Source organism: Notamacropus eugenii, chromosome 1, assembly GCF_028372415.1.
Source record: "Notamacropus eugenii isolate mMacEug1 chromosome 1, mMacEug1.pri_v2, whole genome shotgun sequence".
Lineage (NCBI taxonomy): Eukaryota > Metazoa > Chordata > Mammalia > Diprotodontia > Macropodidae > Notamacropus > Notamacropus eugenii.
Genome location: NC_092872.1, coordinates 59,986,371 through 60,003,316, shown reverse-complemented (window position 1 = coordinate 60,003,316; position 16,946 = coordinate 59,986,371). Strand labels below are relative to the sequence as shown.

The 16,946-nt window shown below is 39.2% G+C and overlaps 1 protein-coding gene across 3 annotated transcripts in view; it reads left to right on the top strand.

The window, feature by feature from the left end:
* Positions 1-16,946, top strand: part of PRKCB (protein kinase C beta) — a 619,385-nt gene that overhangs the window by 429,473 nt on the left and 172,966 nt on the right. For all 3 annotated transcript variants that reach the window (XM_072603854.1, XM_072603845.1, XM_072603861.1), the window contains exon 10: positions 2,361-2,534. In XM_072603854.1, the coding sequence (XP_072459955.1) occupies positions 2,361-2,534 (174 nt within the window). The remainder of the gene's footprint in view (positions 1-2,360; positions 2,535-16,946) is intronic.

Sequence of the window (16,946 nt, the reverse complement as noted above, 5' to 3'; positions counted from 1 at the left end):
TAGCATACTGGTTGCCATTGTTGCTGATTTGAGATATTAACAGAGAACTGATCTAATAAAAACAACTCACTCAGATATATTGCCAGAAGTAAATTATGAGAGATGAAAGGCATAGAAAAGGTTTCTCCAAGGTAACCTCATGGTTATAACAAGTGAGCACCACAGACAGAAAGAATGCAGTCAGAAGTAAGAAGAGTCTTAGGGAAAGATAAAGAACTTTATTTCCGGCATTTTGAGATGTTGTTGAGACATCCAGGTATAGATATCCCATAGGCAGCTGGAGATGTAAGTTTATAAGCCAGATTGAGAATTTTTTTGTTTAGTCTTATCAGTGATGCCCAACTCTTTGTGACCTCATTTGGGGTTTTCTTGGCAAAGATACTGGAGAGGTTTGTCATTTCTTTCTCCATCTCTTTTTACAGATGAGAAAACTAAGGTAAATATCACAAAAGATCACACAGCTAGTAAGTGTCGGAGGCTAGGTTTGAACTCAGGAAGAAGAGTCTTCCTAAATCCAGACTCAGCACTCTATCCACTGCATCACCGAGATGCCCCAAGGATTTAGTAAGGAAAAACTCATTTTCACAGAAATTAGAGACATATGAATCCCAGAGGTGACCAAGGGAGAGTGCAGACAGGAACTTGAGGAATACTTATGTGAAGGGGCTGGGAAGAAGGGGGACAGATAAATATTAGTATTGGAGTAGGAAGAGAATCAGGAGTATGTAGCATTTCTGAAACCAAGAAAGAGGAGAAAATGTAGGAGTAGGGAATGTTCAACTATTTAACAAATTACATATTTTAAGAAAAATGAAGATTGAGGAAAAGTCTGATTTTGGGGGGGTAAGGAGGTTCTTGGTAACTACTATAATGGTAGTGGTGGGGAACTATGCAGTATTTTCCTCTATCCTCAAATTCCTAGCACAGTTTGGTGTATTTTTTTAATGGGAGCTGGGGTGGACTGTGGTAGGGGCAGTTGTCTTGTTTCCTCAGTATAAGGAACTTGAGTGGAGAAATTCTTTCCACTGATACAGATCAGCAATTCTTCTGTAACATATAGTCTTGTCATGGTAAAAGGACCACCGTTCATAAGTCTGAGGCATAGGGCAGATAGAGAAGCTTTATTTTTATTACAAGCTGTGGAAGGGAAAGATCCATTAATTGACGGCATTCCTATATCTGTCTTCTCAATAACAGTCCTGCGATATCAACTGACTTGGATAGCTCAAACTTGATATTCCATAGACATCTCAAACTTCATATATCTAAAACAGAACTAATTACCTTTTCCCCAAAACCCTCCCCTTTCCCCTAATTTCCTCTTACTGTCAAAGAGTACCATTATGTTTCTTATCTAGAACTGTAACCTCATTGTCACCCTCAACTCACTCTTACTCATCCCACATAACCCATCAACTATAAGACCTTGTCATTTCTTTCTCCACATTTCTTATACATATATACATCTTTCTCTTCAGTTACTTAAACATTTCTTTTAAATTTACATCATTATAATGATCATACCATCAGCTCTTACTTTTTGACTTGGATTATTGCAGTGGAATTCTAATTGTTCTTCTTATCTCAAGTTTGTATCTATTTTGGTCTATCCTCCCCACACAGCTGCCAAAATGATTTTTCTAAAGTGTAGGTCTGATCATCTGATCCTACTTCTCAATAAATTTCAATGGTTTCCTATTAGTTCTATGATAAGATCTGCTTTTAAGACTTGTCAAAACCATACTCCTCTCTCTTTCCTTCATTTCCTCCCTCCCTCCCTTCCTTCCTCCCTCCCTCCCTTCCTTCCTCCCTTCCTCCCTTCTTTCCTCCCTCCCTACCTTCCTCCCTCCCTCCCTCCCTTCCTTTCTTCCTCCCTTTCTTCCTTCCTTCATCCCTTCCTCTCTCCCTTCCTCCCTCCCTTCCTTCCTTCCTCCTTGGTATAAGTGCAGGAGTTACTAATCTGTCACCAGCCTAGGAAACCAAGCAAGACACCTTTGTTTTTCTCTGAGGTTAGCATAGAAGGGAATCCTGGGAAAGAGTAGAAACCTAAATGTGAGTAAGGGGAAGGGTAGGTAGATATGGGTTCATCTGTAGTTGAAGTCACTCAAGCTGTGAAAGGAGAGATAGGTTCTGTCTTCACAACGTTATAACATAGGTATAGTTCATGATTATGTACCTTGTATGTGTCAGAGGCAGGACCAGAATGTGGTTTTTCTGACTCTAAGGTGGACCCCTTATCCACTCTATACCATTGCCACTCCTATATGTTGCACATGATAGGGATGTAATAAATGTTCACTGAATGTTGGGTGAATCATTGTTCCCAAAGCATCCTAATTGTCACTGTCTCTCCTTTGTAGGTCATGCTTTCAGAAAGAAAAGGCACCGATGAACTCTATGCTGTGAAGATCCTGAAGAAAGATGTCGTGATCCAGGATGATGATGTGGAATGTACAATGGTGGAGAAGAGGGTGCTTGCCCTTGCTGGGAAGCCTCCATTCCTCACGCAGCTCCACTCCTGTTTCCAGACAATGGTAACTCTTCTGCTAATCATCATTCTATTGTAGGCATAATAATGGCTTGCACTTTTCTCATGCTAAAAGATTCTGTGGTGTTGTAGAAAAAGCCATGAATTTGGAGTTATTGGAAATGAGTCTAAATCATAGCTTTGCTGCTTATTAACTGATGAACTTTGGAATTCTCTTCTTTGGCCCTCATTTTTCTCAGTTTAAATAATCCTTGCTATGTAGATGACTTTCCCAAACTTTCTACATCCAGTTCTAACCTCTCTCTAGAACCTCAGTACTGCATTACTATCTCTGTCTGGATGTTCCATTACTCTCTTAAATTCAGTTCATCCAAAATAGAGCTCATATTTTTCCCTAATTCATCCCTCATCCAGACTTCTCTATTTATGTTAATGGCACCACCATTCTTTCCATTCTATAGTTCACAGCATTCTCCCTGTCCCCATATCCACCACATTTATTCAGTTTCCAAGACTTTTGGATTCCAATGCCACAACTTTGCTCACCTCTCTCCCCACTTCCTTACTCACCTGATCACTGCCTGGTTCAGATCCTCATTCCCTCTCACCTACACTATTATAATAGTCTTCTAATTCACCTCTCCTTTAGTCTTCCGCACTCTGGCTTCTTTCTACCTGCACAGGTTTAGTCCCATCACTGTTCTTCACTTACTTTTTTTTCTATTCAAATTTGTCTACTAGTTGTCATTTTAAACTTTACTTGCTATCTATTGTCTTGATGTCCCTGGTATAGACTTTCATCCAAGAGTGGACTGCGTTCTTGCCTCACCTTCACCTTTTAGAATGCATGGCTTCCTTCAAGGCTCAGCTCAGGTGCTACTTTCTCCACGAAATTGTTTCTGATCTATCCAATCTTTAGTATTTTTTAAAAAATTTACCTATGCCCCTGTCAGGTCATCCCAGGAGAATAGAAACTTCTTAAAGAAAGGTACTATTTCATTTTTCCCTTTTTTATCCACAGCATCTAGCACTTGGTAGTCACTTAATAAAGGCTCATTGATTTGAATCTAATCAGTAATACAAGAAATGTTGACTAAATGATCTCTCAGGTCCATATCTGCCTCTAGATATTATAGACTCTTTGAAGTAAGAAACATGTTATGGCCTCTAGTTTATAGATTAAAAAGAAAACTTTAGACTAAGGATACTTTATTTGTTCATAGTTACATAGCTAGACCTGATTGGGCCAGGTCATGAACCCAGATCTTCCTTCTCTCAATTCGTGCCACAACGAAGGACTGGACTGAATTTGTCCCCACCATACTTCCATATTAACAAATTGGGATTTTTAAAGAAGTTGAACCAGGTGACTATTGCTCCCAACTAGAATCTTGAGCTGAATTATACTAGGCACATAAAACCCATTTGAACTCAAGAAACTATTTGTTTGATGACGGTAATTGTTCATATTTCTACGTTGGCAAAGATTTATCACCATTCTGTGAGGCAGAATGGACAGGTATTATGCTCATTTATTTGATGGATGGGAAACTGAGGCACAGAGAAATGAAATGATTTTCCTTGGGTCACGTAGCTAGTGAGAAGCATTGTAACCCAGGTCTCGTGGCTTTAAGTCCATTGCTCCCTCTGCACACCACACTGCCTTTCCTGATTCTTACTTAGTTTGTCTTGCCAATGAAAACTTCTGTAAGATCAAGGTGAAAAATATCTCCCAAACAACTGAAAAATGCCTCCCTATGTCAGCAAAATGTTTGTGGCAGCCCAGATTCATCTCTGATTGGACCATTAATCAAAGGTCAAAAATATCCCCAGATTTCCTCTTTTTGTCCTAGGCAGTCACAAATTTATCTCAACATTTCTGAACCAGTTTTGTTTAGCTTTTATCACCTCCTGAGGCAGAGCTTTCAATAGGTTTACCACCTGCTGTAGGAAAAATGTTCTTCTTTGTCCTTAAAATGACCACTTTCAGGGGGGAGCTGGTCATTCTAGCATTCTGAGCTTTGGTGAACAAGCCCAAATTCCCACTACATTCATACTTCTCAAGATTTTCTAAACATTGTTCAGCATCTAGAGAGGGAGTAAGGTAAACTAGAAAGAACATTGGTCCTCAAGTCAAGTGACCTCGGTTTGATTCCTGGATTAATACTTGTTGGCCATGTACCCTTAAGCAAGCTGCTGCAGATCTATCAGCCTTAGTTTCTTCAACTTTAAAATGGAGGTAATATTGCTTTTCCTACCTATTTCAAAAGGTGTTAGTGAATAAACAACTGTGTAAATGTGAGATATGTATGTACAATACATATACATACACATGGATATGTATGTATATAAGTTGTACATCTTTCTCAATTTTGAAGTCATCAAATCCCAATCCTGACTGCCCAACATACCCAGGGCTTCTTAGACAATTCCAACAGGATTTGAGAAATACCTAGAAAATTTTCATGCACAGATTGCTCTTGATTCACTTTTTGGGGGGTAATTTAAAGCAGCAGAACATCTTTATCATGTTGGTGTCATGGGATGGGAGTTAACACCCATGAGCTAGGTTTAACCTTGTTGCCTTCCACCCCTTTGTCCTTAGGGATTTATTTCAAAGAACATCCCTGCAATAGTGAGACAAGTTGTAACAAAAGGATGTGATTTGATTTACTATGGGACCTCTTGAGGAAGAGGGTGTGTATCCTAAATCCAGGATAGCTGGGCTCCTTATTTTGAGCATCCTTGTCATCCCAAAACAAACTTCCACCTAGTTTTTTTTTTAAAGGAAAACACAGGATAATTTTATTGCTGATGATTGACAATGACTCACAGTTATTTATAGCTTTGACATCTCAAAGTATTTTACATAATCATGTCATTCGAATCCTACCAAAACCCTGTTGGTAAGTGCTCGTATTATTCCCAGTTTAAAGATGAGGAAACTGAGAATCAGAGAGATTGAATAACTTTCCCAGAATCATATGGTTGGTTGGTTGTTTTCCTTCATCCTCAAGGAGGACCAAAATGACATCACTGTGTTAGAATCAAGTTACCATATGTCGAACTGTGACTGATCAGACCAATATAAGCTTAGAATGTTCTGCCACAGGTCAAGCACAAATAGTCCATGCGAACATTTGGAGTGGGTTCTCTAAATTTGCCATCTTGTGTTTCTTTTGAGCTACTTGAATTCTGCTTTGCTTGTAGAGCACAGCACCTTCTTTGATTCGAATACACCATGCTGGGCAGTCGTTTGCCATCATCTTCCATGTCATCCGATCAAATCCAAAGTTCTTCAAGTGTCTGAGGCAGGATTTGAACCCAGATCTTCCTTAATCCATATCCAGTACTCTATCGACTACACCACACTACCTCAGGTGCACAAGAATCAGACTACTGATTAGATTATGGTCATATAGTCTTGGGAATTTTAGAACAGGAGTTTGCCTTTAACCCATAGATCACCTTATGTCAGATCTGGAAGGACTGTTAGAACACAGAGTATCTGAGCTAGAAAGGACCTTAGAGATATGATCTAGTCTAATTTACTTATTGTAGAGATGAGGACACTGAGACCTAGGGCAATGAGAGTAATATCTTATCTATTACTCTGTCCATGCCATTTAACACTGTGGCTTGCACATAGTCAGTACTTAATAAATGTGTGTTGAGTTGAATTAAATTTGTTGAATTGAACTGCCCAAGGTCAGAGTTATACTAGGAAAATGCATATTTAATTTCTGTTCTTATAGCACAGGCTGTACAGTTACCCTGAAGCAGCACCTTCTCAGAGATGATAAAGAAGTTTGAGGCAATTTGTTTTGTGACTTAAATACAAAAAAAGAACAAAGCCTCCCTCTAAAAGAGGAAACAGAGTTTTGGTGGCTCTGGATTGGCCATAACATCATCTGGGTTTCACAGAGTGAAACTGATTTAAGAATGACTATCACCAATGGTCCAGTCCAATTAGAAAAGAAATACCATGCTTTAAAAACAAAAACAAACCTGTCCTTAGGGGCTATACACTGGAGCCACTTTAAAAACGATAGTGCCTAATAATGAGATATTGTCCATATTTAAGTATGGGGTTTCACACTGAACTGACTTTTGCTATAGAGCAAGGAATTGTATGACATGGTAATGATAAGAGCACTGAACTAGGAGACAGGAAATGAAGGTTCAAGTGCAGGCTCTGCCATTCATGTGCTAAATAACCTTGAACAAATTTCTTCCCCTCTATGGGCTTGTATGTCCTCATCTTTCAAATGAGAGAGTTGAACCAAGTGATCCTTAATGTTCCTTTTAATCTGGACTTTCAATATTCTGTACTTCAGCTCTGATCTTCTATGTTCCAAGAGCCCTTTCTTCTATCTAGAATATTTATTTGTTCTTTTTTTTTAAATACCCTTCTACCATTGAGAACAAGGATGTTATATTCTGTGGATTTCTATCCTCAGTGCCTACCATAATGTCTGGCACGTAGGATGTGTTCAATAAATGTTTGTTGCTAGATTTATTGCCATTCTACATTCTATGATCTTAGTTGCAAACCAATCTCAAAGCTGTTGATGCAGAAATAGATAGGTGCTATTTATATAAATTTTACCTATTTGGGGTTATATTCATCTGATGGAAAAATGCTTAAAATTTCCTCTAACTGACTTCTGTGCTCCCTAATGTACTTGAGTTCCATTTTTTCCCCATTTGGGGAGGGGAGGGCAGCTTCTTCTAAATCAGCTTGAACTTGCCTAACCTAGATTTCACATATTCCACCCAACTCAGATGACATCCATTCATTCTACATTATTTATTGAGTAAATATGTAAAGTTCTATGTTGGGTGCTAGGAAGTAGCAAAATATAAATAACGTGGACCCTCTCATGAAACTTACGGTCTAGAAAAGGAAATAAAATTTATGTAGAAATAGAATGCAAAGTAGAATGTGATGCATCTGTAGAAGGTATACAAGAGTATTATGGCAATTTAAAAGAATTTTAAAAAGCCTTTTTACTAGGAAGATCATAGAAGACTTCATGAAGGGGGTACTATTGGAATTTATCCTTCAAGGATGAATAAGATGTCAACAGTTAGTGATTAACTAGGTGGAGGGAACCGCAGGAGTAAAGGTAGAGAAAGGAAACGATTTAATATGTTTGGGAGATGCACGATTGATCTAATTAAGCTCAGATTATGTGAAGGGGAGTTAGGAAATAAGGCTAGAATAGTAGTTTGAAGCTAGATTGTAGACTGCTTTGAAGCTAGATTGTAGACTGCTTTGAATGCCGGGCTAAAGGGCTTGGGCTTTGTTCCATAGGAAACAGGAAGCTGTTGAATAACTTTTATGATTCCAAAGAACTGATATTGCCTTTTATCCTCACAAGAACCCTGGTAGATAAGTGCTGTTCTTACCTCCAATTTGCGGGTGAGGAAGTGAGGCAGAGGTTAAGTGACATGTTTCGGGTCAAACAGCTAATAAACATCTGAGGTTTAATTTGAACTCGGGTCTTCCTGCCTCTAGGTCCAGTGTTCTAGGGGAGTACATTAGGGCACTCCACAGCATGTACAAGGTAAGTCTTAGAGAAGAGACTAGAGTCCAGATGGCAGAAAGTGAAAATTAAAATGAGAGTCATGAATATTTGAGGGGCAGCTAGATGGTGTAGTGGATAGAGGGTCAGGCCTGGGCTTAGAAAGACCTGAGTTCAAATCCAGCTTCAGACACTTAGTAGCTGTGTGACCTTGACCAAGTCATTTAACTCTATTTACCTAAATTTTCTAATCTGTAAAATGAGCTGGAGAAGGAAATGGCAAACCACTTCAGTATCTCTGCCAAGAAAACCCCAGATGGGGTTACACAGAGTCCGACACAACTGAAATGACTTAACAGCAGCAATGAATATTTGATCAAGGGTGAGAGTGGAGAGATTTGGGGAGTCATCAAAAAGAGTTGCATTCCCAGATAGAGCACTCCTTACCTTTGAAAGGGACTAGGCCTGGCTTGCTTTATTTTCTGACTCTGAATTGTACACATATCTTGTGCCTTTTCAGCACATTGGCACAAAGAACGCTAGTCCTTGAGAAGAAGATTACAGCTAGGTATTTTAAGAGTATTTTGCCTTCATTCATGAATTCAGTTCACATCCAAGACACACCCATCCTCTTACAAAAGAGGACTTGAGACAAAAGCCTCTTGGCTGATGCCTTCCAACCAGATTCCTGTCCTGTACCCTGACCTTATGGTGACCTGCCACTAACCCCAATTCTGCCACGTCAGAATCTGACTCAGTTTGGGAATTAGGGCTACACCCAGGGTTTGTGATGTCTCTAGGCTTACAAAACTGTCAGCTGAGCAGGGGCTCCTGAGCGCCAGGCAGCTCGGGATGCAAATGGCTTTCGGCTCTAAGTAAACAGCATCATCAATTTTTGCAGATCAGAAAGAAAAAAAAAAGCCTTTGGGAGAACAGGATCCAGCTGAACAGGATTTTATGTGCAGGCTTCAGAACTGCCTAGTATTCTGCTGGCATGTGCACAGGGGAGAAGGGCTTTCCTGAAGGTGACACTGTCCATACTCCAGCAGCTTGATTCTCAGTCGCAGTGAGTGAATTTAAGTGTCTGGAGGAGAATGTGACCAGATTATAGCACAGTAATCAAACTGTGGCATGGGAAATAATTTTTCAAGCCATTTTTTCCTGCCATCTGAAGGGAGGCTGAACAGAATTATTCCTTAGAGACCTGCAGTAGCTTCTCTGTAATCAGGCTTGTAATGTAATCAAAATGTTTAGTAAGGCAGAGAGCGTCCTCCCGTGCAAGTCCAAAAGATAGTGATTTATGTAGCATAGTCCAAGCTTCAATTCCCATTAAAGACTTTAATTTACCAATAACAGACATAGGCTGAGCTTTCTCTTCATAAAATTATACAATGGAAACAGTGCCTCTGCTTTCCTCTCTCCTCCCCTTTCCTTCTTCCCTCCTTTCTCTTCTCTTTTACTCTCCTCTCCAAATAAATTCAATAGAAGTAGCTATTCTCTGTCATGCATGTGTATGCATACCATCTACATCTATAGAAACAGCTTTTCTCTCATTCTCTGATGGATGAAGTGAAACCATGTACCTCCAACAGAAACAAATTTTCTCATTTTTGACGTATTCTTCATGTACAGCCTCAGAAACAGTTATTCTCTCTCTCTCTCTCTCTCTGTCTCTGTCTCTGTCTCTCTCTCTCTCTCTCTCTCTCTCTCTCACACACACACACACACACACACACACACACACACCCCCCTACACCACGTACCTCTAACAAAATTAGCTGATTCTCTGAATGTGTACAGCCTATTACTCATAATTTAATACACAAGCAGTTATTAAGTACCAACTATATACAGGGTACTGTGCTAGACTCTAGGAATATAAGGAGAAAAAATGAAGTGGTCCCTGCCTTCACAGAGCTGACCTTCTAAAGGAATACAACAGAACAGTATAATGAACACCGGTTCTGAAGTCAAGAGGACCTGAGATCACATCCTACCTCTGATGATTGCTACCTGTGTGGTGCATTGGCCAAGTGACTAAACCTCTCTATGCCCCAGTTCCTTCATCTTTCAAATGAAGTGGTGTCAGTTTCAGCTCTAGACCTGTGATGCTAGGATAGTATGTACACAGGTAAATAAATGAAAAGTGATTTTGGTAGGATTGGAATAGGGAGTGCACTAACAACTGGGGACATCAGGAGAGGACGTGGATACAGACCAGAGTTGTACCTTTAAGAGGCATAGGTGAGAAAGAAGAACATTCCAGATATAGGCAAGGGCACCAAACTAGGACAGAGACTTGTTATACGGCGAAAGAACATTGACTGTAGAATCACAGGACCACAGTGAGAAATCTGTCTCTGTCACTTATTATCTGTGTAACCTGATACAAGTCACTTTGTTGGACCTCAGTTATTCCACTTGTAAAATAAAAGGGTTGTGCTAGCTTAAGATCCTTTGTAGCTCTGTATATATTATCCTATGGTCCTGTAAAAAATGGAGAATGCATAAAGACAAATAGTTTGAAATTTCCGGAAAGGTAGGTTGGATCCACACTGTAAAGAATTGTAAATGAAAAGTAGAGAAGTTTGTATTTTATTCTAGAACTTTCTTGAGCAGGAGAGTGGTATGGTCAGGTCTGTGCTGGAAAATGAGTTAGAGAGGGGAGGAAACTGAAAGCCTGGAGACCAATTAAAAAACTACTGTAATATTCCGGGTGAGAGGTGACGAGGACATGAACTACAGTGGTGTTATGAAGTTTAGAGCATGTCCACATTTTTGGTGCATATGAAATATAAAACCTGAACTTTTTTTTTTAGCTGACTCTACCTATTCCCAGTTAGAGGTGGTTTATGACTTTGGGATTAGGGAGAGGAGGGACCTTGATGTAAAGGCAGCAGCAATAGCATGGAGCCCAGGGGACGAAGGTTGGGGTGGGGAATGTAGGGGGAGGTTAGATACCCCTAAAAGCAGATGAAGCTGCCTGCCCTACTTTAAGCAGCTGTCAGAAACATTTTGACTCAGATTCTGTCTCATGTTTACAAAACTGAACCAGATATGAACCCAATAAATAACCAAAGAAAGAAGGGTTGGAACTGCATTGTGAAGGGATTTAGATACCAAAGTAGAGGAGTTTGTGTTTGATCTTTTAGGCAGTAGGGAGTTACTGAAGCCTCCTAAAGAGAGGAGTGATGATGATTCCCACTTAATCCATGACTACAGTTTGTCCTGCACTATAAAAGAACCTGGTGACGCTGAGAAAAAAATTAACAAATACCCGTCAGCCTGCTTCCTCCCATACATGGACCTCTGCCTCCTAAGCTGAGACCTTGGTTGCTTAACTGTTTCTTTAGTTTCCTTGTTAGAAAAGTGGAAAGAATAATAACAATTCTTCCTGCACCACAGGGCTTAGATGTGAAGGTGTTTTGAAAGTCATAAAGTGTTAAATATAAAGAATTATTATCATTATTCCTATATGTGGAAGTTGGTGAAAGTCAGTGTCTTTTTGAACAGGAAATAAGAGTCTGCTTTTTTCCTGTGTGGGCTGCTTACCTAATTCATCCCTGGGCTGTGAATGTGGGAAATAAGATTCTAGAGATGATTACAGTGCTCTTGCTTGTGTGCCACATGCTTCCACCTTCCCACTAGGAGCCCTTCTAATCTGCTCTCCAGAATCTGCTAGTAGCTGGAATGGACCTTAGAAATCATGAATACAAACCTCTCATTTTTTGCCAGTGAGAAAGCAAAGCTCTAAAGAGTTGAAGTGACAGGTACAGGGCCACACAGTCAGTAGCAGGTGCTTAATGCACCTTTTTCTATACAGCATTGTATAGAATGTGATGTCTCTGGGTTTATGTAATGTAGCGTAAGATCCTCTTAGTGTAAGAGGATCATGTATTCTATAGAACTAGTGACCTTGGGTACCAGGTCTCTTACTGCAGGGAAAAACAGGATGGTTTGCCTGAGCCACTGCTAAGGGATGAAGTCAAGAACTGGGGCATAGCAAAACAACATAGTTTCTCTGTACAGGCAGAGATCCAGTTCACCAAGTAGACCAAACATAAAGATACTTTTCATCTATGTGTCCTTCTTATACAGTGTAATCCACATACTTCCCCTGCCCTTTCCACTTCTTCCCCTAATAGCCTGACTTAGTATTCCCAGTGTAGCTTTTGTGTGAACTTTGTTCCAGATGAATTATTGTCCATTCTTCTCACACTGGAGATTGAATTCTTAACACATGGAGTCAGTCAGTGCTTACTCTACCAGATCCTCCCTGGGGAGGGTAAGTCATGAGTAGCAGCACTACATGGCAGCCAAAGGAGAGCATGCCATTTTAGGTTGAGATGTAAAGTATATTGACTCTATTTCCCTATGCCTTTTGAAAAGGGTGTAATCAAAGAATTAGTGTCCACAATGAAAGAGATGGTGGTGTTGCTGTCCAGGGTGCTGGTCAGGCCACATCTGGGATAGTGTGACAAATTCTGAAGACCACGTTTTAGGAGGAACATCATCAAGCGACCCAGAGGAGGGCTACCAGGAAGATGAGGAGGCACATGGCTATGTCAAGCAAGGACTGATTTATTGAACGGAGTTACTTAGACTGGAGAAGAGAAACTTTGGGAAGGGGGGGAGGTTCATGTAGAGGCAATATATGGTAGCCATCTCCAAATATTTTAAGAGCTGTGATATGGAAAAGGGATTAGACATCTCAGATTCACATGGTCAATGAGAAAAAGTTATAGGGAAGCAGAATTCACCTTGATATATGGAAAATCTCTCTAACGATCAGGAATACATTATAATGAAATGGGCTGCCAAGGCAGATAGTGAATTCCTTGTTACCCTGAACTGTCAAAGTGAGGTAGGATAATCAGTTATTAGGAATGATATAGATGGAGTTCATGTTTTGGTTTTGTATTGGACTAAACAGCTTCTTAGAATCCTTCCAACTATATATTTACATAAATAACAGCTATGCTTGTGTTTCCTAACAAGACTGTCCCAAATTTTTTATCAATCTATAAAAGTACTAGTTGTTGGTTTATATACTCAAATAATGAGTGGCAATACACAGTCTTATGGAGATAGTTTTAGAAATCACTTAGTCTAGTGGTTTAATTGTACAGATAAGGAAACTGAGGATCAGAGAGTTTTCCTGATTATAGACTAAAGGATTGTGGCCTTTGTTTTGAGGCTGACTTTTGTAGTGAATCTTAAGAGATTTTTTTGATATAATCCATTCAACTCAATCAATAATGGATACAATGACAAAAAATACTGAAAATCAGTTTCCATTAGCTCATTGGTATATGTCTGCTCTGTATTTGTGCATATGGCACTCCACAATTTACAAAGCACTTTCCCTTCCAACAGCCCTTTGCTAAAGGAAAACAACAAGTTCAAGCACACACATACACACATACACACAGAGAGGACTATGCAATTGATGGGAGGAGAAGAGGTCAAACATTTATTAAGCCTTTATTATGAGGTAACATTGTGATATGTGTTTTATTACAATAGTATCTTAGTTGATCTTCACAGCAATCCTGTGAGATAGGTGCTATTAAGATCCCCATTTTACAATTGAGGAAACTGAGGCAAAAACAGGTTATGACATGCCCAGTCTCATCTCTCTGAGGTCAGATTTGAACTCAGATCTCCCTGATTCCGTACCCTTACTCCATACTCTATCCGGTGGGCCATCTAACTATACTGAGGCAGTTTGACTGAGGTTCAAATTTGCCAGAAACAATTTCATTTATCATGAATCTGGGAGCCAAGCCATTTCTAGTTTGGAGAAAAAGATGTCTGAACTAGCATAATCCCAGCCCTTCAATGTGAGTGTACACCAAGATTTCAAGTATCCTTTTATAGGCAACTCACACAGGAAAAGATATCTTTCCCCCCCCAAATTTATTAATTTATATGTTTTCAGTTTTCAACAATCACTTCCATAGGTTCCAAATTTTCTCCCCCTCTCTCACCTTTCCCTCCACAAGATGTCATGCAATCTTATATGGGCTCTACACAAACATTCTTATTAAACACATTTTCACATTAGTCATGTGGCATAGAATTATAGCAAATGGGAGAAACCATGAGAAAAACAAAACAAAACATAACAAAAGACAAAATAGTCTTTCATTCTGCATTCCACTTACATAGTTCTTTTCTCTGGATATAGATGGCATTTTGCATCATGAGTCCTTTGGAAATGTTTTAGGTCTTTGCCATGCTGTGAAGGGCTAAGTCTATCAAAATAGTCCTCGCACACTGTGGCTGTTATTGTGTATAATGTCCTTCTGGTTCTGCTTGCTTCACTTAACATCAGTTCATATAAGTCTAGGAAAAGATATCTTAAAATAAAGTCTTGGGTAACATTCCAGAACTGAGCACCTTAGTTACTATCTCCCTCCTCCTCAACTACATTCCTTACCTCAAGAGTTAAACAAAGGAATCTTCTCCCTACAATAGATATCTTATTCCTTCCTCAATGGATGATGATGCCAATTGCTTCAAGTGGAGGCATGGAGAGCTATGAAGTGACCTAGAGAAGAGAAACTGTGTCTTAATATTCTACCTTTAATACTAGTGATACTCTACCTTTAATCCATTCACCCTGTGAAGGGAAATTTTTGCCTTTCGTCCTGACCCATCTTCTACCTTTCTAAAGGACTTTTCCTAAGAATCTAGAAAGGGCTTTTGGGAAAACTGTTATTTCTTAATATTTTTCATTTAGCTAGAAAAGAGGTTTTTAATAGGTTTCCACACAGTACTGTACTGCAAATGTTATTATCCCAAGTTTATAGATCTGGGGCCCAAAGCATTAAAAGGATTTAAGCAGCTGGACCTGGGTTCAGTAAGACTTGAGTTCAAATCTTGCTTCAGACACCTAATAGATGGGTGACCCAAGACAAATCACTTAATCTCCTCCTGCCTCAGTTTCTTTATCTGTAAAATGGGATATTGATATCACCTACCTCCCAGGGTTGTTGTGAAGCTAGTGAAATAATGTTTGCAAAGTGGTTTGCAAATCTATAGAGCCATATAAATACTATATTATTGTCACCGTTCACATAGTGAGATAGCCCCCAAACATACATAGGTCTTCTTTCTCCCAGTCCTGCCCACTTTACATTATAACATCTTGTTTCTCTCTGTATTTTAATGAACTTTTTAATCAAGCATAAGTGAACAGGATTTTTTTTTCTTCCTGAAATTAGATTTTTTAGTTATTTTTGAATCGCTGAGATATCATTTCCTCCTAATTGTTTTGATTCACTCTCTTGGGCTGCTTTCTCTCTAATTCTTGCCTGAATTTCCTGACTGAAAGAGACAACAGATTGTAGTGTATGTGGACTCTGGATTTCAGATCAGGAAACCTGGATTTTAATTTATCCCTTTAACTACCTCACTAGGTGACCTTCAGCAAATCAAAGAGAATAGTATATGAGAGCGTGGAGTGCAGTATTTTCTCTGGATCTCTGCTTTGTCCTTACCTATTCTACCCCATATCATATGGATTTTTTTTGTCTTAATGTCCCCATCAGATTCTAAGGTCCTTGAGAATCATCATCGTCACCATAGCAGCTTGCTTTTACGTGGTGCCTTTAAGTTTGAAAAGCACTTTACAAATATCTGATTTCATCCTCAGAAAAATCCTGTGAGATAGGCATTATTAGTAACCCCATTTTACAGATGAGGAAACTGAGGCTGAGAGAGGTTAAGTGAATTGCCCAGAGTCACAAATCTGAATTACCTGAATCTCTGGATTTGAACTCAGATTTTCCTGGCTCCAAGTTAGCATTCTTAACTTTTTGCTACCTTTCATATTGTATGTTTTTCATTTGTCACACCTTTCCTGTAGCACAGTGCCTCGCCAATATTTGGTGTTTTATAAATGATTGCTAGTTTGAATTGGAAGGAATTTTAAAACACAAAGTATAAAATGTCAGGGATTTTAGAGATTATGGAATCTGATAACTTCTGAGGTCCAGAGCAGTGACTTTGCTAGCCCAGTGTTACACAGCATATTGCAAGCAGAGCCAAGACTTGAGCCCAGATCTTCTAACTAAATTTAATAATTTTTATGGTATTTTAAGGTTTTCAAGAAATTATACACATTATCTCTTTTGATCCTTACAGCAGCCCTATGAATAGAGAGGCAGTGTGGTAGAATGGTTATGGCAGTGGTCTTGGAATCAGGAAGATTTTGGTTCAAATTCTGTATTATTCACCTAATAGCTATGTGACTTTGGGCAAGTCATCTAAATTCTCTTTGCCTCAGTTTCCTCATATGTAAAATGAAGAGGTTGGACTCAGTTTCTAAGGTTTCTTCTAAATCTGTAATCTTATGATAAGTTGGCAAGGCAAGTATTTTTATCCCATTTTAATCATGAGAAAAAATAATCTCATAAAAATTAAGTGACTAGCTTAGGGTCACACGCTATTAAATTATGCGGGACTCAAACTCAGGTCCTTTAACTGCAAATCCAGTATTCTTTCCATTAAATTATGCTGAGAATCAGATGCTTATTATGTGCTGTCAAGCCCATAATAAATAAAATAAAACATAATAAATAAAACAGAGGTAAAAAAAAAATGGAGATGTAGGAGATAGAACTGGAGGTCTTATATCTGCAAAATATGTACTCTGTAACTGAACAAAAGCCTCTGCCTTCTAGATCCTCAGAGTTGGAAGGTAACACAGTTATTGATCTTGGTTTGAACAGGAGACATCTACATAATGACTCCAGTAAGTATCCATCCAGCCTCCAGTTAAAGACCTAGACCTCTCTCATTGTGAGCCTTACATCAAGCCAAAATCTGCCATTAAGTAACTTCTACTTATTATTCCTAATTCTGACTTCTGGAACCCAGGGAAACAAGTCTTATCAGTCCTTCAAATACTTGAACCCAACAGC